At 42.0% G+C, this 26583-nt stretch overlaps 2 protein-coding genes across 4 annotated transcripts in view; one reads left to right on the top strand and one right to left on the bottom strand.

Annotated features, from left to right (window-relative positions):
* ncor1 (nuclear receptor corepressor 1) overlaps window positions 1-2604 on the bottom strand; it is a 99618-nt gene extending 97014 nt beyond the window's left edge. The window contains 1 exon segment of the mRNA XM_029627674.2: window positions 2456-2604. The gene's annotated coding sequence lies outside the window, so the exon portion shown is untranslated.
* Window positions 1-26583, top strand: part of pigl (phosphatidylinositol glycan anchor biosynthesis, class L) — a 36208-nt gene that overhangs the window by 5448 nt on the left and 4177 nt on the right. The window contains exons 1-8 of one of the 3 annotated variants that reach the window (XM_029627680.2): window positions 3065-3553; window positions 4062-4161; window positions 4819-4941; window positions 18189-18279; window positions 22130-22197; window positions 23772-23803; window positions 25125-25258; window positions 25868-26520. In XM_029627680.2, the coding sequence (XP_029483540.1) occupies window positions 3124-3553; window positions 4062-4161; window positions 4819-4941; window positions 18189-18279; window positions 22130-22197; window positions 23772-23803; window positions 25125-25258; window positions 25868-25996 (1107 nt within the window). In that variant the 5' untranslated portion in view covers window positions 3065-3123 and the 3' untranslated portion in view covers window positions 25997-26520. Of the gene's footprint in view, window positions 1-3041; window positions 3554-4061; window positions 4162-4818; window positions 4942-18188; window positions 18280-22129; window positions 22198-23771; window positions 23804-25124; window positions 25259-25867; window positions 26521-26583 lie in introns of those variants that run through there. The other 2 variants (XM_065007327.1, XM_029627682.2) reach the window with 2 other exon arrangements.

The following is a 26583-nucleotide window of genomic DNA, read 5'->3' as shown; positions in this document are numbered from 1 at the left end:
AGGACTTGTGAGGTGTCTGTTTCTCAAACTAGACACTCTAATGTACTTATCCTCTTGCTCAGTTATGCACCGGGGCCTCCCACTCCTCTTTCTATTCTGGTTAGAGGCAGTTCGCACTGTTCTGTGAAGGGAGTAGTACACAGCGTTGTACGAGAGCTTCAGTTTCTGGAATATCCTTCATTTCTCAGAACAAGAATAGACTGACAATTTCAGAAGAAAGTTCTTTGTTTCTGGACATTTTGTGCCTGTTATCGAACCCACAAATCCTGATGCTCCAGATACTCAGTTTGTCTAAAGGCCAGTTTTATTGCTTCTTTAATCAGTACAACATTTTTCAGCTGTGCTAACATAATTGCAGAGGGGTTTTCTGATGATCAGTTATCCTTTTAAAATGATAAACTTGGATTAGCTAACACAACGTGGCATTGGAACACAGGAGTGATGGTTGTTGATAATGGGCCTCTGTAGATATTCAATTTAACCAAACAAAACAAAAAAAAATCTGTCATTCCCAGCTACAATAGTCATTAAGAACTTTAACAATGTCTACACTGTATTTCTGATCAATTTTATATTATTTTAAAAATTGACAAAAAAAAGTGATTTTCATTCAAAAACAAGGACATTTGTAAGTGACCCCAAACTTTTGAACAGTAGTGTAATTTAGAAAAACTCCTTACACCGAAGGTCCCCATCTTCCTTTTCGGAGTTACACTAATGCAGATGACAGCCTGTACAGATTAAATTTGAGAGGGAAAGCCTGAATGTTTATCTGATATCCTCTGAAATCTAGGATTTGTCAAAAACATCTGTTACACAGGTGTCATCCAGACTGACATGGCGAAGACAAGAATGACAAGACACATTTTGTTGTCAGGATTAATCTGTCAGACAAATCCTGAACTGCTGTGCATCTCTAATGTCATGCTGCTTCCCTAAAAAAAATAGGCGATTCTTGAAGGGAACCAAATCGCCACAGTTGCTCTCCAAAGTTGCAGTTGCCTATGAGCTTTTCCTTCAAATGCATAAACAATAAATTGGCATAAAATACCCTGCAGAAACACGGATTTCATACTTGAAATGACACATTACCTAGACTATGATGAAACAGGGATCCTCAAATCCACCCCTCTTATGATTGTGAACAATCTTTGATACAACTTGGATATAGGCTACAGAAACCAAAATGCACTAGCGGCATGTACAAGGTAAGGTGGCAGCTTTCCCCAGTGCGTTTTTGATGCTTGTTCTACATGCCCACAAGGATGGCACAATAATTATCTTCCATCAGGCTGTCATCTTCCTGCCAAGAATTTAGCAACAGATAAAAGCTAAGGCAATGCAACGTCACAACCACCAATAAGAATATTGAATGAGTCTCTTCCACTTCCCTCATTCCTATATTTTTTTACATAAAATGTAACGTTCGATAAAATAGTAAAACTGACAACCAATGAGGCCATATTATCGGAGACGATAAGACAGGTCAAGTGTGCACTTCATAAATAAACTGGATGATCTGAGTCTGCATCTTTAGGCCAGCTGACATTAGAGGACTTGGTTCACATTCTACTCAATATTGAGTTGCTCATCAATACAGAACATATCTAATACGACACTTATTATCGTTTAGTACCAGTTTGTTGACAGACAGGACCAGATGTTGAATTGTAGTTGCAAGGAAAAAACGTATTGTTCAGGCTGAATAAATAACAAGCACTGATTGCAACAAACCACACTGAATATGATATTAGAGCAATGTATTGACTAAACATGCTGTCTCCGTGAAAGATTCAAATAGTTACTTTTGTGTTTGTTGGTGATGCTGGTTATACAGATGTTTACCATTACTAGCTAGTTTGTAATCATGTTAGCGAGCTAACTTACATGACATGATTGCCTAGCTAGCTAGTTTGCGCATAACGTTAACGTTACAAGCTAGAAATATAACCTTCACATCATCTCTGAAAATCAATTATTAACTACGATTGTCTAAAACGATTGAGCTAGTTAATTTTCAACACAAGATTACAGCTGCAAACATTAGTAGCAACTTGGCATAGACAATGCTCGCTGCAGTCTCTGCCTGGTGCTTTTTGCCTTGTTAGCTTACATGCTAGCTAGCTTACAATATCGATAGCTTGTTGCTGAATTTAAGGATATGTGCGTTTCATTTTTGTTGAAATTAACGGTAGCCTTCATTTGGCATAAATATGTAAATGCAGCTTACTTGACCCGTTATAAAGTACATAAAAACATCGCATACCGTAAAACAACATTATGTTGTTGGCTACAATATTTCACCTATGAATTCTCAACCAAGCCGCCATCTTGCAAAGGGTAATTCGCACCCTATAGTACAGTACGCTAAAGTGGCAGCTAAGCGTAACCCAAAGTTCTGCTATATTTTCAAAACATGTAACTTCTGTGCACATACAAAGAGATAGGTACTCACCTCACATTCGGAAAAATACCCTGTAAGAAGTCAAATTGGGTCTTATAGGGCAGATGCTTGTAAATCCGCTGTTGACAGACTGTGGAAGAGTGTTGTAGACAGAAGGCTGCACCACAGAGTTTGGCTGCACCACATTTGATTTGTCTTAGTATCGATGTCCTGGCAGGATTGTGTAAATTCTTACATTTAAGAAAATACAGGACTTTCATGAAGCATATTTTTTGTGAGTGTTAAAGATATTTTAAAATAGCATTCAAATCATCGTTTACCAAACTAGGTGATTTTTTAAAAAGTATTTATTTTTATTATACCAAAAAGGATAATGTTGTGTAACGTTCAAACCATCCCCACAGGCGAACCAAAGTTCCATAGTGGCTCCCTCCTGAGACAAAAACTGCTTGTTGAACCCCCAAAATACAAGTAATAATGTGTCCACAGTTTAGATAAAAACAAAAAACATGATTTTAATAAGATAAATTATCGGTTGGTTGTTTCACGTTACCTTACTTGCACCTTTAACGGAGTTGTCAACAAACGGATGCATCCAACAGAAAAGGGGCAACTTTCATATGCCTATTTAACGTTATCATTAGAACATTTCTGAATTTCATATCAAATGGATATTCGTTTATTTACGGCAATTTTCTGTGAGTTTTTTGTAGATAGATATGATATATTGTCAGGGTACTAAAATGTTACGTTCCAGAAACAGGAAATACTGCAGAATATGTTACTTTTGTAGCGGAACCTTTGATAAAGGAAACTTTGTGAAAATACGGAATGTTTATAACATCGGTAAAAATAAAATAAAAAGAATGCATCTTTTACTTATACTTTTTGGAGCAATTGTTTCCTACTTCTTTTGGATACAATACATTTACTATCGGCAGAATTCAGCAAAGTCACGTAAACATTGGTTGCGATTTATGTTATGTAGAGACAAACAAATCAAATCGTCTCAAACAAGCGATTTAACTGGCGATGTTCGAGCACTCTTTTTAACCGCTCATCCGGATGACGAATGCATGTTCTTTGCACCAGCAATTTTGAGACTCGTGGAACTAAATGCATCTGTTCATTTATTGTGTTTATCTCAAGGTGGGTTTACAATGAATAACATTTTTTGCGTATCCTATGTATTCCGTCCTACAACCAGGGCTAGCTTTACATCATTTTCCATGGAAAATAGTAGCCGATTAAACTCAACCATTTACGATGGAGGAGCTGAGACTGTTGTGGGTGGAATGGAACTCCGACGTCACTTAAGTTATTATTATTTATTTTTAAATACTGATTTCAGCACAAAAAGAATAGCCCGCAATTACACACGACATTGAAGTTGAGTTTAGTCGTCTAGGAAAATAGCAATACGCTGCAGCACCAATTTGTCTGTATAGCTAGGTCTCCCATTTTCTATTCTGATCATTTGTTCAAAAACTGGTTTGTTCAGCCCTATTTAATTCATGCTTGACACAAGAAAAGAGAAACGGCTTACTAGAGCCAAGTATTGTAATAGTTATAAAACGAAGTGTTAATTACTTTTTTATAGGCATGTGGCAATTCCTTTACATGACAACATATTACTTTTCGCCAAATAATCACTTAGGCAATTACTACAATCAAGGGTTCCAGCGTCGAGAAGAGCTTCTAGACAGCTGTGCCGTTTTGGGAATACCAGCCTCCCAAGTCACTATACACGACTGCAAGTAAGTAGTTTCTGCCAGCAAGTAAGCAATCTTCAGCACAATTATCATTCTGCAGCAGGCTTACTACACCTGTTAGGTGCTGCTAGGTTGTTCCAGTAGCAATGAGGCCCTTAAAATGTATTTTCTTTAACTATTGATGCCATGGATATACATTACCCATGTTGTGTTTGGGATGTTGGTTTAGAAAGGAATCTGTTGTTTTAAATAAGAAGTGCCTGCTTAGCATAAAATCGTATACTTAACAGAAATATAAACGCAACATGTAAGGTGTTGGTTTCATGAGCAGGAAATAAAAGACACTAGACATTTTCCATACACGCAAAAAGCATATTTCTAACATTGTGCACAAATTTGTTTGCGTCTCTGTTAGTGAGAATTTCTCATTTGCCAAGATAATCCATCCACCAAACAGGTGTGGCATATAAAGAAGCTGATTAAACAGCATGATCATTACACAGGTTCACCTGGGGACAATAAAATGGCACTCTAAAATGTGCAGTTTTGTCACACAACACAATGCCACAGATGTCTCAAGTTGAGGGAGTGTGCAATTGGCATGCTGACTGCAGATATGTCCACCAGAGCTTTTTCCAGAGAATTGAATGTTAATTTTTCTACCATAAGCTGCCTCCAACGTCATTTTACAATGTTTGGCAGTACGTCCAGCCGGCCTCACAATCGCAGACCACGTGAAACCACAACAGCTCAGGATCTCCAAATCCAGCTTCTTCACCTGGGGGATCGTCTGAGACCAGCCACGCAGACAGCTGATAAAACTGGGTTTGCACAACTGAGGAATTTATGCACAAACTGTCAAAAACCATCTCAGGGAAACTCATATGTGTGCTTGTCATCCTCAACAGGGTCTTGACTTGACTGTATTTCCGAGACGTAACCAACTTCAGTGAGAAATTGCTCACCTTCGATGGTCACTGGCATGCTGGAAAAGTGTGCTCTTTACGGATTAATCCCAGTTTCAACTATACCGGGCAGATGACGGCATGTGGGCGAGCGGGTTTGCTGATTTCAGCGTTGTGAACAGAGTGCCCCATGGTTGCGGTGGGGTTAGGGTATGGGAAGGCAAAAGCTAAGGACAAAGAACACAATTGCATTTTATCGATGGCAATTTGAATGCACAGAGCTACTGTGACGAGATCCTGAGGCCCATTGTCGTGCCATTCATCGGCCACGTCACCTCATGTTTCAGCATGATAATACACAGCCCCACGTTGTAAGGATCTGTACAAAATTCCAGGAAGCTGAAAATTTACTCACCAGACGTATCACCCATTAATCATGTTTGGGATGCTCTGGATCAACAGAGTGTCCCAGTTTACGCCAATATCCAGCAACTTCGCAGAGCCACTGAAGAGGAGTGGGACAACATTCTATAAGCCACAATCAACAGCCTGATCAACTCTATGCGAAGGAGATGAGGCAAATGGTGGTCACACCAGATACTGACTGATTTTCTGATCCACGCCCCTACCTTTTTTTTTTAAGGTATCTGTGACCAACAGATAGATATCTATATTCCCTGTCGTGAAATCCATAGATTAGGGCCTAATTTATTTATTTAAATTAACTGATTTCCTTATATGAACTGTAACTCAGTAAAATCTTTGAAATTGTTGCATGTTGTGTTTTATATTTTTGTTCAGTGTAGTTAGACCGGTTAGCTGACAACGCCACTAAAACAATGTACACGCTTCAATGAGGTAAAAGGCTGTGTGTTGTGATTTGGGCCTAGTGGTTAGAGCGTTGGACTAGTAACCGAAAGGTTGCAAGATCGAATCCTCGAACTGACAAGGTTAAAATCTGTCATTCTGCCCTTGAACAAGGCAGTTAACCCACTGTTCCTAGGCCGTTATTGAAAATAAGAATTTGTTCTTAACTGACTTACCTAGTTAAATAAAGGTAAGCAACAATGACAAGAAGCTTCTATGTGGGGAATCATAGCTGGCTAGTTTTATCTTGTTTTTCATACCATGTCTTATATTGGTACAATTTATGGGGACCTCGGTTCGGTCCAACTATTGCCTATGCGCACGTTATAATGAAAATGAATGAGTCTTAATTGGCACATTTCAGACTGTCCTTTTGTGAGGCGCAGCTAGGAACTACTTCTGTATGATGGCAAGTGGTGGGGTCGAAAAACGAAGAGGATTCTCCATCGTTTAAATCTCCAGTTTGGGAACATTTTGGCTTCCCAGTAGATTACAACAGTGTACTGTTAACAGATAGTTAACAGTACTATGTAGCCACTGCTCAACGAGAATAGTCTATGCAGCTGCCAACACCTCAAACGTGTTGACACATTTACAGCGGAATCAACGCAGTAGTCCTACCACCGGAGCAAGACGGAAACGCAAAAAAAGTGCTCGATCCACATTACGAACTTTGCCCTCTCGGCACCCATTTCAGCAAACTGGTAGTACCCGCTCTATATATGCAAACTAAATCTGAAGTTGTCAATGCACCCTGTGTTGGGTTTAGGCTACTACAGATGGATGGACCTTCAGGGCTTACAGAGAGGTACTTAGTGGCAGCCCATCAACTTATTCCTGAGTGGGAGATGAGAAGTAATGTGCTACAGACACGCCCCCTTTATGAGAGTCACACAATTGCGCATCTTTTTCTCTTTGTAGAAAAGCATAGCAATGTCTGAGCCATGTTTCTATATTGATTTCACATGCATATTGCACTTTATTTTAGTGTTGTTGAGTAATCATGCATTTTCATTTTAAGAAAATACAAGAGGTTGTTATTCCTGATTTGTGCTCTCTTCAGGCATTATATGATCATGGAATACCATCAGGAATACCAACACTTTGTATTTTCTTAAATAAACAAAAATGACTACATTAACTTTTGCCATTTCATTTTCCCGATGTACCGAAACCAACCGTGACCCCAAAACCACAATACGTACCCAACCGTGGGGTTGGTGAACTGTTACATCCCTAATGTTTTTGATTGATGTCACGTCTATGCTAATATGGCAAGAAGTCGCTAGCCAACTAACCAACAACTGTAATGACGTATTTGAGAGACAAGTACTCATTGTGCAAATGTATTTGTTTTCAATAAACATTGGAGGCTAAATATAGTTTTATCTTGTCAACAATCTAAGCCAACCCTGTGTTTTTTGCCCCATTGTTGCACACACAAATTTTGTTGCTAAACAACCAACCCATCTATAAGCAACCTTGTCAGAACAGTCAATTTATTAAGCCTAACCCATAATGTGATTTTTGAAGTGACGGGCTGATGGTGAAAACAAACATGAAGAAGCAGTGTGTGGTGCAGTGCACTACCTCCAGCCAGCCCAGGACTCTGAACACAGCATGCCTGCCCATTCTCAGCACATCAAGCTGAGCCCCCCCCAGTGTCTGTCAGAACAAACAGTAAACCAGCCACAAATCAAACTCCTCCTTTCTTACCATGACAGAGCCTAGTCAGCCTGGCCTGACGTATTGGCCTACTCTGTCATTAGGGGCCATAAACGATTAGGCCCCAGAGGCATTGAGAGGTCGGCCCCTGTTGGACATCCTCTCTCTCTGCCCTCTGAAATCTTACCAGGCCTGCAATGTGATATGAGATTTTGGCCACCATTTCTTTTCAGCAATTAGTTATGTGACTAATTGGTGAATATTAAGACGTATGTTGTGAGTGACTTAGACCTAAGTGATAAACCAATTTGACTGTTTAAAAGTTGGTGCTTCTTGATATGGAAATGTCATGAGGATTTGAGATGTAGTCACTGCTATATTCTTATCAATTATGTCATATATATAGATATATATTAGTGCATTCAGAGAATTTTCAGACCCCTTGACTTTTTCCACATTGTGTTACGTTACAGCCCCCCTCATCAACCTACACACAATAGCCCATAATGACAAAGAAAAACAGCTTTTTAGACATTTTTGCAAATTTATAAAAAACTGAAATATTACATTTACATAAGCATTCAGACCCTTTACTCAGTACATTGTTGAAGCACCTTTGGCAGCGATTACAGCCTAAAGTCTTCTTGGGTATGACGCTACAAGCTTGGCACACCTGTATTTGGGGAGTTTCTCCCATTCTTCTCTGCAGATCCTCTCAAGCTCTGTCAGGTTGGATGGGGAGCGTCACTGCACAGCAATTTCCAGGTCTCTCCAGAGATGTTTGATCGGGTTCAAGTCCAGGCTCTGGCTGGGCCACTCAAGGACATTCAGAGATTTGTCCCAAAACAACTCCTGCATTGTTTTGGCTGTGTGGTTAGGGTTGTTGTCCTGTTGGATGGTGTACCTTGGCTGTGTGGTTAGGGTCATTGTCCTGTTGGATGGTGAACCTTCACCCCACTCTGAGGTCCTGAGCGCTCTGGAGCAGGTTTTCATCAAGGATCTCTCTGTACTTTGTTCTGTTCATCTTTCCCTCAATCCTGATAGTCTCCCAGTCCCAGTCTGGCCACTCTACCGTAAAGGTCTGATTGGAAGAGTGCTGCAGCGATGGTTGTCCTTCTGGAAGGTTCTCCCATCTCCACAGAGGAACTCTGGAGCCCTGTCAGAGTGACCATCGGGTTATTGGTCACCTCCCTGACCACGGCCCTTCTCCCCTGATTGCTCAGTTTGGCTAGGCGGCCAGCTCTAGGAAGAGTATTGGTGGTTCCAAACTTCTTCCATTTAAGAATGATGGAGGCCACTGTGTTCTTGGGGAACTTTGACGCTGCAGACATTTTTTGGTACCCTTCCCCAGATCTGTGCATCGACACAATCCTATCTCTGAGCTCTACGGACAATTCCTTCGACCTCATAACTTGTTTTTTCTTCTGACATACACTGTTAACTGTGGGACCTTACAGTATATAGACATATGTGTGCCTTTCCAAATCATGTCCAATCAATTGAATTTACCACCGGTGGACTCCCAAGTTTTAGAAACATCTCAAGGACGATCAATGGAAACATGATGAACCTGTTATAAATGTGCAAAGAAATTATTAAAAACCTGTTCAGTTTGACATTATGGAGTAATGTGTGTAGATTTATGTTATCCTCATCAATGTCGAAAAAGTCAATGGGTCTGAATACTTTCCGAATGCACTGTATATTAAAGCTCATATTAACTCTTGTGAATTAGCTTTATAACTTTGAAGTACTAATTACTCTGTGTTAATCAATGTATGCCTCTCATTGTATATCAGAAGGAACCCCTTTCTGTTACTAGAATAGACAATTGCTATTGTCTGTAGACCTTTAACCAGAATACTTTTTTAGCTAGTAGACTGACTAGCTGCGCATATCCAGACATGCATCCAAAGGTGATATATATTTTTTTTACCTCAGATAAATAGTGTTCACTGGTAATTAACAATAAATAGGCCTAAGCAGATAATGTATTTTTTACCTAATAGTGGTTATTTTGTCCAGTAATTGGTAGATGAGGCGTTCATTGGACAAATCCTCTGGTGGTTCAGAGAGAATGAGAACATCAATGGCGTCATGGCTGTGGTTCAGCGGGATGGATAAGAAGGCTGTGTATTTTTACTTAAAAGGAAAAAAATGCCTCCATCATCCTAGTAAAGGAGGCCATGGCTGTATCCCTAATGGCACCATATTCCCTATTTAGTGCACTCCTTTTGACCAGAGCCCATACAGCTCTGGTCAAACCTCAAAGTAGTGCACAGTATAGGGAATAGGGTGCCATTTGGGACACAACCCATGGCTGGTATTGGTCCAGAGTCCAGACCACCCCTGGGCTCAGCACCACTGGACACCCCCTTTCAGACACAAACAAAAGGGCCTGGCCAGGTCTTAGCTTCATTGGCTAGAGTCTGCATAGATTATTCACTGTGTGATGGAAATACTTCCTGGAAACTTGGAAAGGGAAAAATACCATTGTAGATAATGTTGCGTAAAGCTGTGAGATGGATTTGAATTCTGATTGCTAGATCATTTTAAACTAGGAGGATTTGTGTCTAAATGAAATTTGACCCCTATCCCTCATGAACTGTCTTTTTCAGATATGTACTGTACTGCTCTGTAAAATCTTCTGCGTTTTGCCATTTCATTTTTTTACGAGTATTGTTGATGCGCCTGCAAGGTTTACAATCCTCTGGAACAGACCACTGCCTATAATCACTGACTTCTCAGCCCAGCGGGTAGGGGTTGTGTTCAAAAGTGCTCACATTACAGGAAAAAAAGTGGAGGGTGGAAATAAATAGTAGGAGACCTTTCTGTGGACAAATCCCAGTGGCTGTACCAGGAAATTGTGGAGGTTCTCAGAACAGGTCTGTCTGCCGCTTGAGATTATGCACCGCAGTTCACCAGGACAGGAGTGGCCTGGAACTGGCAGTATTAAGATGGCAGCATGCCCAGATTGTCTGCCCCGCAGTACATTGTTGGCATTTCATAACCTCACTACCTCCCTTTCCATTTTATCATCTTGACGAGTAGGCCGTCATTGTAAGTAATCATTTGTTCCTAACTGACTTGCCTAGTTAAATAGAGGGTAAATACAAAAATATTGTGCATACAGATAGATGGATCAAATTTGATCTGAATCAGGATGTAAGTGCATGTGTGTTGGTGTGAGCTTACACCCCTTATGCTATGACCCTCACCTTGTACTAGTGGCTGACAGCCCACTCTCCTTCCTGTGTTTTTGGTGTTTGCCTAAAAGACTCACCCCCTAAACTACTCTGTAAGATCCCTACCCCCACCTTCTCTTGCTCTATCGCACACTATTTTTTTTCTCTCTCTCCCCCCTCCCTTGTCTGCTGAAGCCAACTGCTAAGGACCATGGAGTGGATTTTGGAACGGCTCTGAGCCCTTCACATTTCAGCCTCCCAATCCAGGTCACTGATGTTTTTTTTCTGTCTGTAAATGTTTGGCTGCAGCTTGGCTACAGTACATTATCAGTATCTTGAGACAAGTGTGTGCAGATGTACATGTACTTCCTCTGGGTCGTCTCAGTTGTCATGTTGACGTGAACTAATAAAGTGAGACGTCATTCCCGAGGAGCTGGTCTGTTAGCTGACTAACACAGAGAGTTGGAACACTGGAGTCACTGAGGGAGTCTACACACAGCAGTGCCCTGCTCTAAAATAACCCTACAACCCTCTTGGGGTGTGTGCATTTGTGCACCTCAGATTCAGTATGAGTTGACTGTTGGATTAGTAACTGCCGTCCAACCAGTGATGCCATCACTAATGTTTTAGGCCCAGTGCTACACCTCCAACCCCCATCAAATCAAATGTATTTATATAGTCCTTCGTATATCAGCTGATATCTCAAAGTGCTGTACAGAAACCCAGCCTAAACTCCCAAACAGCAAGCAATGCAGGTGTTGAAGCACGTTGGCTAGGAAAGATTCCATAGAAAGGCTCAAACCTAGGAAGAAACCTAGAGGGGAACCAGGCTATGATGGGTGGCCAGTCCTCTTTTGGCTGTGCCGGGTGGAGATTATAACAGAACATGGCCAAGATGTTCATGGTCAAATAATAGGTCTGGGACAGGTAGCACGTCCGTTGAACAGGTCAGGTTTCCATAGCCGCAGGCAGAACAGTTGAAACTGGAGCAGCAGCACGGCCAGGTGGACTGGGGACAGCAAGGAGTCATCACGCCAGGTAGTCCTGAGGCATGGTCCTAGGGCTCAGGTCCTCAGAGAGAGAGAAAGAGAGAATTAGAGAGAGCATACTTAAATTCACACAGGACACCAGATAAGGCAGGAGAAGTACTCCAGATATAACAAACTGACCCTAGCCCCCCGACACATAAACTACTGCAGCATAAATACTGGAGGCTGAGACAGGAGGGGTCGGGAGACACTGTGGCCCCATCCGATGATTCCCCAGGACAGGGCCAAACAGGAAGGATATAACCCCACCCACTTTGCCAAAGCACAGTCCCCACACCACTAGAGGGATATCTTCAACCACCAACTTACCATCCTGAGACAATGCCGAGTATAGCCCACAAAGATCTCCGCCACGGCACAACCTAAGGAGGGGCGCCAACCCAGACAGGAGGATCACATCAGTGACTCAACCCACTCAAGTGACGCACCCCTCCTAGGGACGGCATGAAAGAGCACCAGTAAGCCAGTGACTCAGCCCCTGTAATAGGGTTAGAGGCAGAGAATCCCAGTGGAAAGAGGGGAACCGGCCAGGCAGAGACAGCAAGGGCGGTTCGTTGCTCCAGGGCCTTTCCGTTCACCTTCACACTCCTGGGCCAGACACTCAATCATATGACCCACTGAAGAGATGAGTCTTCAGTAAAGACTTAAAGGTTGAGACCGAGTTTGCGTCTCTCACATGGGTAGGCAAACCATTCCATAAAAATGGAGCTCTATAGGAGAAAGCCCTGCCTCCAGCTGTTTGCTTAGAAATTCTAGGGACGATTAGGAGGCCTGCGTCTTGTGACCGTAGCGTACGTGTAGGTATGTATGGTACGGCAGGACCAAATCAGAGAGCTAGGTAGGAGCAAGCCCATGTAATGCTTTGTAGGTTAGCAGTAAAACCTTGAAATCAGCCCTTGCCTTGACAGGAAGCCAGTGTAGGGAGGCTAGCACTGGAGTAATATGATCACATATTTTGGTTCTAGTCAGGATTCTAGCAGCCGTATTTAGCACTAACTGAAGTTTATTTAGTGCTTTATCCGGGTAGCCGGAAAGTAGAGCATTGCAGTAGTCTAACCTAGAAGTAACAAAAGCATGGATACATTTTTCTGCAGCATTTTTGGACAAACCTTCTGATTTTTGCAATTAGATGGAAAAAAGCTGTCCATGAAACAGTCTTGATGTGTTCGTCAAAAGAGAGATCTGGGTCCAGAGTAACGCCGAGGTCCTTCACAGTTTTATTTGAGACGACTCTACAACCATTAAGAATAATTGTCAGATTCAACAGAAGATCTCTGTTTCTTGGGACCTAGAACAAGCATCTCTGTTTTGTCCGAGTTTAAAAGTAGAACGTTTGCAGCCATCCACTTCCTTATGTCTGAAACACAGGCTTCTAGCGAGGGCAATTTTGGGGCTTCACTATGTTTCATTGAAATGTACAGCTGTGTGTCATCCGCATAGCAGTGAAAGTTAACATTATGTTTTCGAATGACATCCCCAAGAGGTAAAATATATAGTGAAAACAATAGTGGTCCTAAAACGGAACCTTGAGGAACACTGAAATTTACAGTTGATTTGTCAGAGGACAAGCCATTCACAGAGACGAGCTGATATCTTTCCGACAGATAAGATCTAAACCAGGCCAGAACTTGTCCGTGTAGACCAATTTGGGTTTCCAATCTCTCCAAAAGAATGTGGTGATCGATGGTATCAAAAGTAGCACTAAGGTCTAGGAGCACGAGGACAGATGCAGAGCCTCGGTCTGATGCCATTAAAAGGTAATTTACCACCTTCACAAGTGCAGTCTCAGTGCTATGATGGGGTCTAAAACCAGACTGAAGTATTTCGTATACATTGTTTGTCTTCAGGAAGGCAGTGAGTTGCTGCGCAACACCCTTTTCTAACAATTTTGAGAGGAATGGAAGTTTCGATATAGGCCGATTTTAGTTTTTTAAAATATTTTCTGGGTCAAGGTTTGGCTTTTTCAAGAGAGGCTTTATTACTGCCACTTTTAGTGAGTTTGGTACACATCCGGTGGATAGAGAGACGTTTATTATGTTCAACATAGGAGGGCCAAGCACAGGAAGCAGCTCTTTCAGTAGTTTAACACTGAGTTCACACATTCACCATAAACTAGGGTTTCATCATTGTCTTTGTACTCTACCTCTTACTTGTTTAGTCCGATTATTGTAACATTTTGCTCTGTTGTAGGCTTTATTCAATGGAGTAGCTCCTCTTTTTAGTGTTCTTGCTGTTGTTTTATTGCCTCAGTGCTAACACTGGTTAACAGTGGATATTACGTGCCATAAAGGTCAATTCTCCTTTTGCAGGCAGCCATGAAATGGAAAGCCTTTTGCCAAGGTGAAAAATAGCTATGCATTTGAATCAGAATTGCTCATCTTTATCAATCAAAAGTGTCATGTTTGTTTGACATGTGTGGACATTGATAACATATCTACAAAGTTTAGGAAAAATTAATGAATACATTATCCCCCAAAAATCTTCTAATTTTCCCCTGTACACTCTTTCGCTTTCTCCTCCCTCCCCCGCAGTCAGCAAGTGTTCTCCCTTTCTTCTAGTCAGTCATTCAGTGGTACTGTGATATGATCAGATGATGTCTGGCTGACTGACTGACTGGCTGGCCCTCATCCTCGTCAGACCTTAATGAATAGGACAGCTGTGTTGACAGTCTCTGGGCTGGGCCCCAGTGCATCATGGGGCATGGCTTTTGTTGATCAGCCCTGATCTGAGCCCGATCTACTGCGCTGCCTCTCCACTTGCACTGGCACGACCTCCATTCACTCTGCCCGCTCCCTGCACTACGTGTGAGAGAGAGAGAGAGCTTGTCGGTCCCAGCAAAAGTTCATCCACTCCCACACAACCCATTATTCATTGGCCTGGAGCACACTGTACTGTAGTCTTCCCTCTGACTGACTACAGCAGTGACTCTATACATGCATCCCAAATTGTACCCTATTCCCAATAAAGTGCACTACTTTTGACAAGATACCTATCGGCCTCGGTCAAAAGTAGTGTACTTTATAGGGAATAGAGAGCCATTTGAGACACAGCCCAAGTCCGTCTTCTAACTTCTGCAGAGGTGACTAACCTCAGTGGCCTGCCTCATCACAGTGTCATTTGCCCCTGAGGCGTCCCTCCACCAAGTAGATACTGTATTTCCTAAGGAAGATAAACCTGACCTTTATAGTTCAGTTGGATATGAACTTTCAAGTGTCCTAGCCAACTTGTTGATTTGGTATCCAGTCAGAGTTAAGAGAGGGCAGGAGTCGTGTCAGAGTAGAGTCGGAGCATCATCCTCCCCCCACTGTGTTTAATTATACATCGATCTGGTGGAAAAAATAGCTCTGGCTGATTTACTGGCTGCTAGCAGGGCAGAGCTGAGGACTAAGAGAAATGCACACACACACACACATATATACATAAATATACACGCACTGAGGACTGACAGAGAATCTTGTGTTGAGTGGTGCCAACCTCTCACTGTGTTCCCATGTCAGCCACTCAACACACTGCCCTGTCCTGGCCAACTGTTAATACAATCACAGTCACCACGTATGGGAGAGAATATTAGTCCAAAATAGTCTGATGGTTGAAACACTCCATCGTCTTAAGGGCACACTCTATTTTGGACGGGGGAGATAAAGTGATATGATGGCGCATCTACTAAATAATGTGTGTGTATGTTGAGCATTTTTTTGCATAGCAACCCTTATCTGACTGAACACTATTTGCTAGAGCTATTTTAAGCTTAAATACATGTAGCCCTATAAGAGTACAAATAAACATTGTAGACATATTGAAAGTAAAATCACAGCCTATCAACCTCTCTGTAAAAAGATCAAATGTAACAAAACACATGGGCCTATTGTGTAATAGTCCATTTAGAATATGCTAGACTTCCCACAGTTCCTAAGTAAATTAAATATTGCAGTGTTTTCTTTTACATAAGACATTTTGTGTTTAATGTAAATGTGCCGTGAAGGAGTTAACCAACCAGCGGTGTGTCTCAGCGTTTTCCCAGCATATCCTATAAACCTGACAGTGGGGACAGGAGCCTAAGCTTGTCTGGCAGTATCCTAGGCCTCTGGCTGGCCCATGTGACCAGACTAAACAAGGAAAGTGCTGTCTGTCAGTCAGTCTGTCCTACAGCATAGCACTGCCCCTCTTGTCGACTGGGCCAAAGTTCAACCACTGCATCCAGATGCCTGCAAGCAATTAGACATCCACATGCAAAGCTGCAGGAAGGGGGCTAGGAACGGGGAGGTTACTCTAGGGCGTTTGGCACTGTTGCCATAGTGAAGCTCACTCTGCTGCCTGCATCCCGCTTTGAGGAAAGGTCAGGTAGATCATCTGTCTTTTGTACATATTTCTTCTATTTTTTTCCTCTCCTTGTCCTCTTTTGCTTAGCTACGGTTGCCAGGGTAAAAACTGAATCTTATTTTTTTTCAACCAGGCTTGTGGAAGAACAGTAAGTTACAGTTGCACTTCAAAGCTAAATTTGACAACAAATAAACAATAGCTGTTTACTGTGAAGGGTATGTGAGGTTTAAAGTTGATGTGTTTTGGTGTTGTTTATATGTCTTGTTAACGGAGATGAAGTTGTGAAGCCGAATATTCTTGTTTAACGTCTCACACCTTTGCAACCAGAGAAAATGTCTCATTTTGTGTCACGCTTTACTTTTTCTACATTGTGCCTTTCATGCATACTTAGCTAATGACCAATGCTTTGAACCAAAGTCCAACAACATTTGTCATCCAAAACAAAAGAGAACATGGCGCATATGAACATAATTAGGAATCCTACTAATGCAGTAGGAGGGCAGGCTACTTCAACCCTAATACTCCCCCCCCCCCCCCCCCGTGATACAGCACCCTTCAGGCCTGACCCCCATAGCCCTGGCAGACGTTTGATTTGTGTCCTGATCCATCACGTCCCTCCACAGGCACAACTGTCCTGCCCCATTGTTATGAACCAAGGGGGAGGTGGGACGACCTCTATTCACCCTCTACTCCATCACCTCCGCCACCCACCCCCATCTCAAAATGTACAAGACATCAGGTCATTGCTCTCTGTCCAGTGTCTACCCTTTTCTTTCTCCCCGTTTCTCTCTCATTCATCTGCTTCCCTGACGTTGAGCTGTGGTGTTTTTTTTTTAACCAAGTACGTCAAATGTCATCATGCGTTCTATTAGCCCTATGCATCCATTTTGCAACAGTCAAACCTCCTATTCTTATTGTTGGTCAGATCAACATGTAACTAGCAGAGACATGGTTCATCTCTGTGTGAGAGCGAGAGCACTACTGCTTTAGCCAGCCTTCCTAATGAAGCCCTCAGGACTTTGTTTTCATCTGAACTGCCCCGACCCGAGTGTGTCTGAATCACTCTCAACATGCTCCACTGCCTCACTCTCTCTCCCTCTCTCTTGAATGTTTGATGTCTCTGGAGGGAAAGCGAGGCAGGAGGAGGGAGGGAATGAAAGAGGAAATGAGAGAGAGAGAGAGAGAGGCAAAGAAAGCTGCGAGAGTGATCAGCATGAGTGACACCCCCCCATAAATAGTTGGTGTGATGAGGTTGTCTGATGGACAGACTAGAGTAGCTCAGGGAGGTGTGGGATGCACACCTGGAGCCAAATAGTATTTGAAGTCTTTTAAATACTATGACTGTTTGATTAAGTCTGCCTCAAGTATGAGATGGGTGGGGTTTGCACTTTTTGGGGCTATTCCATTGGTTTCATTGTGCCAGGAAAACTCAATCAATCACAGATAAACTATTTGAAAGATGTTGAATACTTTCTGAACCCAAGGGTGTGTGTTGTACATGGTCTTTGTTCTCCCTAGGCTGTAGATTCAGTTGAACAGGATACTAAGGCCCCACTGACCCCTAACGGCCAGCTACAGTATACCCTGGCTGGCATACATTCTAAAAGAAAGAGAACCTTTTCAATGGTTGGGTCCAGTGTTCTCTGTGTGTGAATCTTGTGCATTGTAAGAAGTAGGCTACGTATCCATTTTGTTGAGTTGAAGTCAGGCTACTGTTTTGGTTGGTTGGTGTGCTACAGTAGTCTAGCCAGTTAGAGAAGGGTGACATACCTGCATAGCCAGTTTTATCAATGTCCCAAATGGCACCCTATTCCCTATACTGTTTATTACTTTCAACCAGAGCCCCACTGTAACTCTTTGGGGCGTCAGGTTTGAGGTTAGAGCATTAGGCCAGTAACTGGAAGGTTGCTAGATTGAATCCCCGAGCTGAAAAGGTACAAATCTGTCGCTCTGCCCCTGAACAAGGCAGTTAACTCACTGTTCCTAGGCCGCCATTGTAAATAAGAATTTGTTCTTAACTGACTTGCCTAGTAAAATAAAGTCTAAATAAACTCTAACGTATGCCCCTCTTCATCTTTCAGAGAACTGCCAGACGATCCCAACGTAGAATGGAGCATCTCAATGGCCTCCTCTCTAATCCTGAAGCACATCAGAGCCCACTCCATCAACCTGGTATGATGACCAACTCATCACTGAATCTCACTATCATTTATCAAGTAGCCAATTCTATACAGTACTGTGTCGGATTGATTTAATGACTTTTTTTCTCCTGTGAGTGATTTTTCTAACGAAGCCACCCTGAAAATGCTAGATTATTTGTATAGGCAGTTTTCGGACCACAGTCTTCTGGCCATTGTCAATAGTATTTTGTATATGTGTATGTCTCTCACAGGCTCCAAGGGACAGCATGATAATGAACTGAAAGAGGGTCATCATGTCTTCCTTCCTTTGTATTTAGCAGAATATGGTTGTGGTGGTTTGAGCTCAGGTCACTGTCGGCATGTTTACCCCCAGATTTCAATCAACCTTCCAGGAAATTTACCAAAAGGAATTTGGGAATTGAGATCTTAACTTTTTTTTTTCTTGTCCGTCCGCAACCATTAGTATTCTGACAAAAGCTGAACCCAGTCTGTCTGCTTTCTCAGATACATAATTACGCAGGAGAGTGCACAGCAGGATGCTAGCAATTTCCCTCAAAACCAAACAGTTCAGTGTAGGTTATTTTGATCAGACTACCAAACAGTTGGATATTTCTTCCCCTTCAAATTGTATTTGTCACATGCACCGAATACAACAGACCTTACTGTGAAATGCTTACTTACAAGCCCTTAACCAACAATGCAGTTTTCAAAAGTAAGTAAGAACATTTAGCTAAATAAACTAAAGGAAAAATAGTGATAAAATAACAATAGCGAGGCTAAGTCTTCAGATCCCTTGACATTTTCCACATTTTGTTAACTTAAATAGTTTTTTCCCTAATCAATCTACACATCTCCATAATGACAAAGCAAAACGTTTTTATTAAACATTTTTGCAAATGTTTGAAAAATAAACTGAAATATCACATTTACATAAGTATTCAGACCCTTTACTCAGTACACCTTTGGCAGCGATTACAGCCTAGAGTCTTCTTGGGTATGATGCTATAAGCTTGGCACACCTGTATTTGGAGAGTTTCTCCCATTCTTCTCTGCAGATCCTCTCTTGCTCTGTCAGGTTGGATGGGGAGCATTGCTGCACAGCTATTTTCAGGTCTCTCCAGAGAGATGCCGCTGAAAAACATCCCCACAGCATGGTGCCGTCTCGTCTGTTCCCTGTCTCGGAGCTCTACGGACAATTCCTTCGACCTCATGGCTTGGTTTTTGCTCTGACATTCCATTTCAACTGTGGGACCTTATATAGACAGGTGTATGCCTTTCCAAATCATGTCAAATCAATTGAATATATCACAGGTAGACTCCAATTAAGTTGTAGAAACATCTCAGTGATGATCAATGGAAACAGGATGCACCTGAGCTCAATTTCGAGTCTCATAGCAAAGGGCCTATATATATATATATATATATATATATATATATATATATATATATATATATATATATATATATATTAGGCCCTTTGCTTTGTTGTTATGGGGTATTGTGTGTAGATTGATTAGAAATAAACATGTTCTAATCCTTTTTAGAGTAATTCTGTAACGTAACAAATTGTGGAAAACACCAAGGGGTCTGAATACTTTCTGAAGGCACTGTACAAGGGTTACCGGTACAGTGTCAATGTGCAGGGGCACAGGTTAGTCGAGGTAATATGTACGTGTGTGTTGGAGTGTCAGTGTAGTATGTGTGAGTGTATGGTTTGAGTCCAGTAAGTGTACATTGAGCCTGTGCAAGAGAGTCAGTGCAATATAATAAGAATTAAATAATGGGATCAATGTAAATAGTCTGGGAACTGTTCAGCAGTCTTATGGCTTGGGGGTAGAAGCTGTTAAGGATCCTTTTGGTCCCAGAGTTGGAGTTCCGGTGCCTCTTGCCATGGGGTAGCAGAGAGAACAGTCTATGACTTGCGTGGCTGGGGTCTTTGACAATTTTTGGGGCCTTCCTCTGACACCGCCTGGTATACACTCTTAGAAAAAAAGATGCTATCTAAAACCAGAAAGGGTTGCTGTCCCCATAGGAGAAACCTTTGAAGAACTTTTGGTTCCATGTAGAACCCTTTTGGTTCCAGGTAGAACCCTTTCCACAGGGAGTTCTACATGCAATCCAAATGAGTTCTACCTGGAACCAAAAAGGGTTCTCGTATGCAGACAGTCGCAGAACTTTTGGAGGATTTGAGGAGCCAAGCCAAATCTTTTCAGCTTCCGGAAGGAGAATCGGTGTTGTCGTGCCCTCTTCACGACTGTCTTGGTATGATGGGTCCTTAGTGATGTGGACACCAAGGAACTTGACGCTCTCGACCTGCTCCACTACAGCCCCTTCGATGTGAATGGGGGTTTACTCTGCCCTTTGTCTTGCTCAGAGGTTGTTGTCCTGGCACCACACTGTCAGGTCTCATCGTCGTCGTTGATCAGGCCTACCACCACTGTGTCATTGGCAAACTTAATGATGGTGTTGGAGTTGTGTGTGGCCACGCAGTCGTGGATGAACAGAGAGTACAGGAAGGGACTAAGCATGTACCACTGAGGGGCCCCTGTGTTGAGGGTCAGCGTGGCGGATGTGTTGTTGCCTACCCTTACCACCTGGGGTGTGGCCCGTCAGGAAGTCCAAGGTTCTAGTTGCAGAGGGAGGTGTTCAGTCCCAGGGTCTTTAGCTTAGTGATGAGCTTGGAGGGCACTATGGCATTGAACACTGAGCTGTAGTTAATGAACAACATTCTAGGTAGGTGTTCCCTTTGTCCAGGTGGGAAAGGGCCGTGTGGAGTGCAATAGAGATTGCGTCATCTGTGCATCTGTTGGTGAGGTATGCGAGTTGGAGTGGATCCAGGGTGTCTGGGATGATGGTGTTGATGTGAGCCATGACCAGCCTTTCAAAGCATTTCATGGCTATAGTTGTGAGTGCTACGGGGCGGTAGTCATTTAGGCAGGTTACCTTGGCTTTCTTGGGCACACAGACTATGGTGGTCTGCTTGAAACATGTAGGTATTACAGACTGGGTCAGGGAGAGGTTGAAAATGTCAGTGAAGACACTTGCCAGCTGTTAAAGGATTATGCACAAAGATGAACTAAATCATAAAAGAGACTACAGAAATATAAAGTATTCCACCTTTCCCATAATATAACCTATTCGTATTGGTTTACTGCTGTTACAGTTTTTAGCATGTAAGTCTAAGCCTAAAACAAGCAAAAAAAGAGTTGAAGCAGATATCCTTGGAACCCATTTTTATTATCTGTTCGGTTTGGCAACAACTAATATTTCCAGAAACTGGTGTTTGTACGTGTAATCATTTTTTGCCTCCTCCAAGTCAACTCTGGCAGATGTAAAATGTCTCCCTCAGGCCAGTAAATGGCAAGACATGACCCTGCTCTGGGTTAGAAGGTGTGTGGTGTCCACCTTTTATGTTCGGTTTCAGGGACACAATCATGGTACATTTATCCTCTGCCTCACTCAAAAACTGCTGTGTCTTTAGTCAAGTTGTTTTTCTTTCCCTTTGACCTGCTTGCTCCCCCTTTTCCCTTTCCCCATCTTCCCTTGGTTCTCAGGTGAACAGGCATACAGACAGAAAAAGGCTCTTAAATATCAGTTGTCTCCTGCCAAGCTGCATTCTGCTGTCAGTGTGAGTCCCAGATGGCACCCTATTCTAGCACACGACTTTTGACCAGGGCCCATAGGACTCTGCACTATATAGGGAATAGAGTGCCATTTGGGAGGCAGGCAGAGACACCGACATTCAAGACACGCCTCCATTAACCAAACAGTGAACGTGCATCTCTTTCTTTGGCATGTAGCCAACATTTCACATTGATATGTGATACTTTATGCCATAACATAAAATAACTATCTTCAAATGAACATTGTTGTTGTTTCAGGTGCTGACCTTCGATGGAAGGGGAGTGAGTGGCCATAGCAATCACACTGCCATCTACAAGGCTGTTAGGTATGAACGAGACTTTAAACACTGTCCATCATTCTAAGGCTGACACGTGTGTGTCCTTTTAGATTTGATTATATTTTAATAAGCCGTTTTTGATCCGTTTGTGGAAAGCACGTCATCCCAAGGGATGTACCCTAGGAAACACATATTGTCCACAGATCCAGGACCAGAACCTGGACAAGAAACCAGCCTTGTAGGCGACATTCCTATACTTCATTATTATAAAACATACATACACCACATACTAAAGATCCCAACCTCCCCACTCCCCTACAAACAAACAAACACAGAAGCATTAAAAAAGACACACACATTGTTTTGCATGATTCCTCTGTTGCATAGTTGAGAGGTCGTCCAAACCCACACTCCACCAATGGATCTGCAGATGGCCCTGCTCTCAGAAACCCACAGGAAGTCACGTCCTGAAGAAAGGAGGGTGGAGAACTAGATGAGAAGAGTAGGGAGGAGAGGAGGATCGCTCTGATCTGGAGAACTGAATAGGACACCAGTCCAACAGTTGCATCAGACTGTTGTGAAATAAAATAAAATAAATGTTTTTGTGTTTTGTCATATCACAGTCTCTCATGATAGACTGGAATAAATGTTTAAAATCGAGGAGCTGGCCTGTGCGCACAAGATATTTGGTTCTGGGTTCCTTCCGAAATGATTGTGATATGTAGCTGCACTACAGTGTAGTACAGTGAGTGAACAGAACAGGTGTGTTCATTGACTAGTGCTGCCTGCTTGGTCTCTTCCTCTCTGAGCTAAGCCTCCCTGGCTCTCCTCTAACACCCAGACCTCATCTCTAGTAGGGGAGGATGACAGTGTTGTGTTGTCCAGATCATATCCCATGATTCCCATTAGACTTAAACTCACAAGTGATGCGCACCATTTTATAAAAATAAAAAGAGATGTATAAAGCCATCAGTGTTTTGTTACCTTGGTGTAAGTCTCCAGTGAGAGCTTGTACTGAACAGGAAGGAGGAGAAGTGAAATGTCCTCTAGCGTTCAGACCGTGATGAGTGTGAGAGGAGAGGGAGAGTTACTGTAGCGAATGTGGAATGTGACATGGAAGATCCAGAGACCATAATCCACTCATAAGTTATCATGAACCACAATTCATTAGAACACATCAACAGGTTGTTGCAGCTGCTATTACTGTCTCACCATCATCAATAATTGAGGAGACAACTATTCCCTATTGCAAATGATCCTATTCCTAACATTTGACAGGCTACTTTGCTGCCTTGCCGCTTCTCCTTGTGAAGGCTTAAGCTATTCACCTTTTAGCCATTTGAGCTGTAGCCAGAGAAACTGAACCGTTGGCTCTAATATGGCTGGAAGGACCATACTTTGTCCTGAAAAGGTTGTGTATGGTTCACACCCACAAACTTTTTCACTGTCCTGAACTTTGGCAGTGTAATTAGTTCACTTCCAAATTGTACGTAACTATTTGTCTCATAGGCTTACTTGCTTTTCCTATCTGTAGGATTTTCTTGCAAGTCAAAGTTTGTGTGTGCTTAGGCCTCCAATAACTACTGTGTTGATGTTGTTTTTTTGCTTGTCTCTACCAACAGCTACCTGGCTTCCATTGGCAACATACCAGATGGCGAGTATTTAACCTTTACATTTTTATTTGGCCAAGCACATCTCAAATACCTATATTTGGATAATCATTATCAGCATGGTAAGGTATTTAGCCTATTATAAATTATACACCTAAAAACATTTGCATCAATTACATGACATGATGGTAAATGGAGTACAAACTGGTACACTTATAAACTCAGGACAAGAAGAGAGAAGTTATCCTAAAGCAGTGTAGTTGGAACTGGAGTCTTGGCAAAGACCGCCATCTAGTGTTGAAATTTGTGTGTGTCACTTGCACTTCTCAGTCAGCTTCGAGGCATTAGGAACACAACAAACTATCAGCCAGTGCTTCACCATTTGTTCCTTTCTCCCAGCTGGATGTGAATCTATTCCCATTAACACCCTCCCTCCTCTGTTAGACTTATTTCCTCCAACTCATCATGGCTTTGGCCTTTGTAAGATAGCGGAGCCACATCGTCACAGCTCTTCCTAAAGTGTTGCACCCCTCAGGCCAGGCCAGGGTCAAACGTTTAAACCCTCTTAATGTAGCAGATTGGCAGATCTCTCTCACTCTCCATCTCTCATGTTTTTCTCCCTAGTTAACTCCCTCTGCCTCCCTCCCTGAACTCTGCTGTAAACCTTCCTCTTACATAATATTCAAACCCTTGACCCCTGCTGTCTATATCGCCATTGGTATTTTATTAGGATCCCCATTAGCTGTTGCAAAAGCAGCAGTTACTCTTCCTGGGGTTCACACAAAACATGAAACATAATACAGAACTTCAATAGGCAAGAACAGCTCAAAGACAGAACTACATTTTAAAAAATGGCACACGTAGCCTACATCAATGCATACACACAAACTATCTAGGTCAAATAGGGGAGAGGCGTTGTGCTGCGAGGTGTTTCTTTATCTGTGTACTATCACATTGGTACTCTGCATTTAGTGTTGAGGGAGATAAACCTCAGTGTGATTCTAAAGCCTGTTCACACAGTTGCATACTATAATCCCCTCTCATTTTCACCAGCTTACCCAAAGCCTCTTTTGCCCAATGAACCATTTACTGTAGATATCCAAGTCTCCCAAAAACATGGGGCAATATGACTGTACAAACCCACAGTAACTCTTTGCTAGTAGCTACATTTCCTGTCTGGTCATATTTTCCTCCACTTGAAATATGGCTTGTCTTTCCATATCTTTGTCTCCAAGACTTCAACACACTAATTATACTACATTTATGTCATGTAACCCTGTAAATGATCTCTGTTTTTCATTGACATTCTGGGTGAGATGTAAATTGCACAACAGGTACACTAACTAGGCTAGGATTCTCCCACAGACTGCAGTCTCCTCTCTCTGTTGACCATTGGTGTTCTCAGGAAGTACCTCTTCTTCCTGGAGCTGCCTATCAGCTGGCTCCTCCCATCAGATCTCTGCTGCGTCATAGGCTCAAAGGGCTACATTCAAGCTAAGGTGAGCCTGTCATCAGCCTATACTATCAGGCTTGAAATAGACATGTTAAGGCAGTTCCACTAACATCTCTTCCCCTATTATTATGGGACAAACGTCGTTTAATACATGTAATAGCCTAGTAGATGTATAGTTAGGGTGAGGCATGTATAAAAACAGCATTGGGATTTACATCCGGTGTACACACAGTGAAAGTCCTCGCTCTCTCTTTCTCTATGAAAGTGAAATTAGGTTTCAACACCTGAATTGACTGGTACTGGCACTGTGTACATAGATCAATATTTATAGTGAAATATGCTATATCAGCGTTAGAGAAAATTGTCAGAGACATAAAGATTGATTTGAACTTCTGGAGAAATTTGTGTTTTTACCATGCATCAATATTTATAGGGAAATACATTACATGAACGCAGTGCCAGTACCAGTCAATTCACTTTTATTGAGAAAGAGCGAGGACTTAGGGATCACCTTATACACTTGCGGATGTAAATCCCAATGCTATTTTTAAACATGCCTCACTCTGTAATGACTGATGTCCAGCGAGGGGTGTCTGACAATTTTCTCTACCGCTGATAGATCTTTCTCTAGTCTAATAGACTCTTTATTCACCAGAGGGCCATGCTCTGTCACCGTACCCAGCTCCTGTGGTTTCGTTACCTCTACATTTGGTTTTCACGCTACATGATTATCAACACATTCCAAGTTATTGATCAAGGACCAAAGAATCTGAAGATCTATTAGTGAAAAATGAGGTTCCTGATTAATCTTCTGAGAATACTGTTACTTGGGTTTGTTAATCTTACTGTAATCAGTTTGTGCATCTTTTTATATGGTTTGCCTCATCTAACATATTGATCTCATAGCACTGATATATTCAGACATACCTATTGCTACCTATTGATTGAATGTAGATATTATATTTTTCTAACTTTTTGTTGTTGAAGGAAATACACTATTAAAGTTTCTCTTCCACTCATTGTCAACATTGTTAGTTGGGAACAGATGACTTATCGTTAATACACTATTTTCAGTTTACTGTAAAAATGTTGACATATACTAACACTGTAAATGAATAGTGAATTTGTAAAATTTAAGTAAAATGTGAATACATAGACATTGATTGTAACCAAACAGGGTAGGTTTGGTCCTTTTTATTTTTGTAAATTATGTACAAAAGTTAGAACAAATGTTCAAATTGTTAATGAACCAATAAAGTTTATTTGATTTAGAAGAAAAATGTGTCTCAGTTATACTTCAATAAAGGACTGTGTTTGATCTCAGCTATAGTTGAAGTTGGAAGTTTACATGCACTTAGGTTGGAGTCAATC

Source organism: Oncorhynchus nerka, linkage group LG22 (genome assembly GCF_034236695.1).
Source record: "Oncorhynchus nerka isolate Pitt River linkage group LG22, Oner_Uvic_2.0, whole genome shotgun sequence".
NCBI lineage: Eukaryota > Metazoa > Chordata > Actinopteri > Salmoniformes > Salmonidae > Oncorhynchus > Oncorhynchus nerka.
The sequence above is the reverse complement of the archived record's forward strand: the minus strand, read 5'-3'. Positions and strand labels throughout refer to the sequence as shown.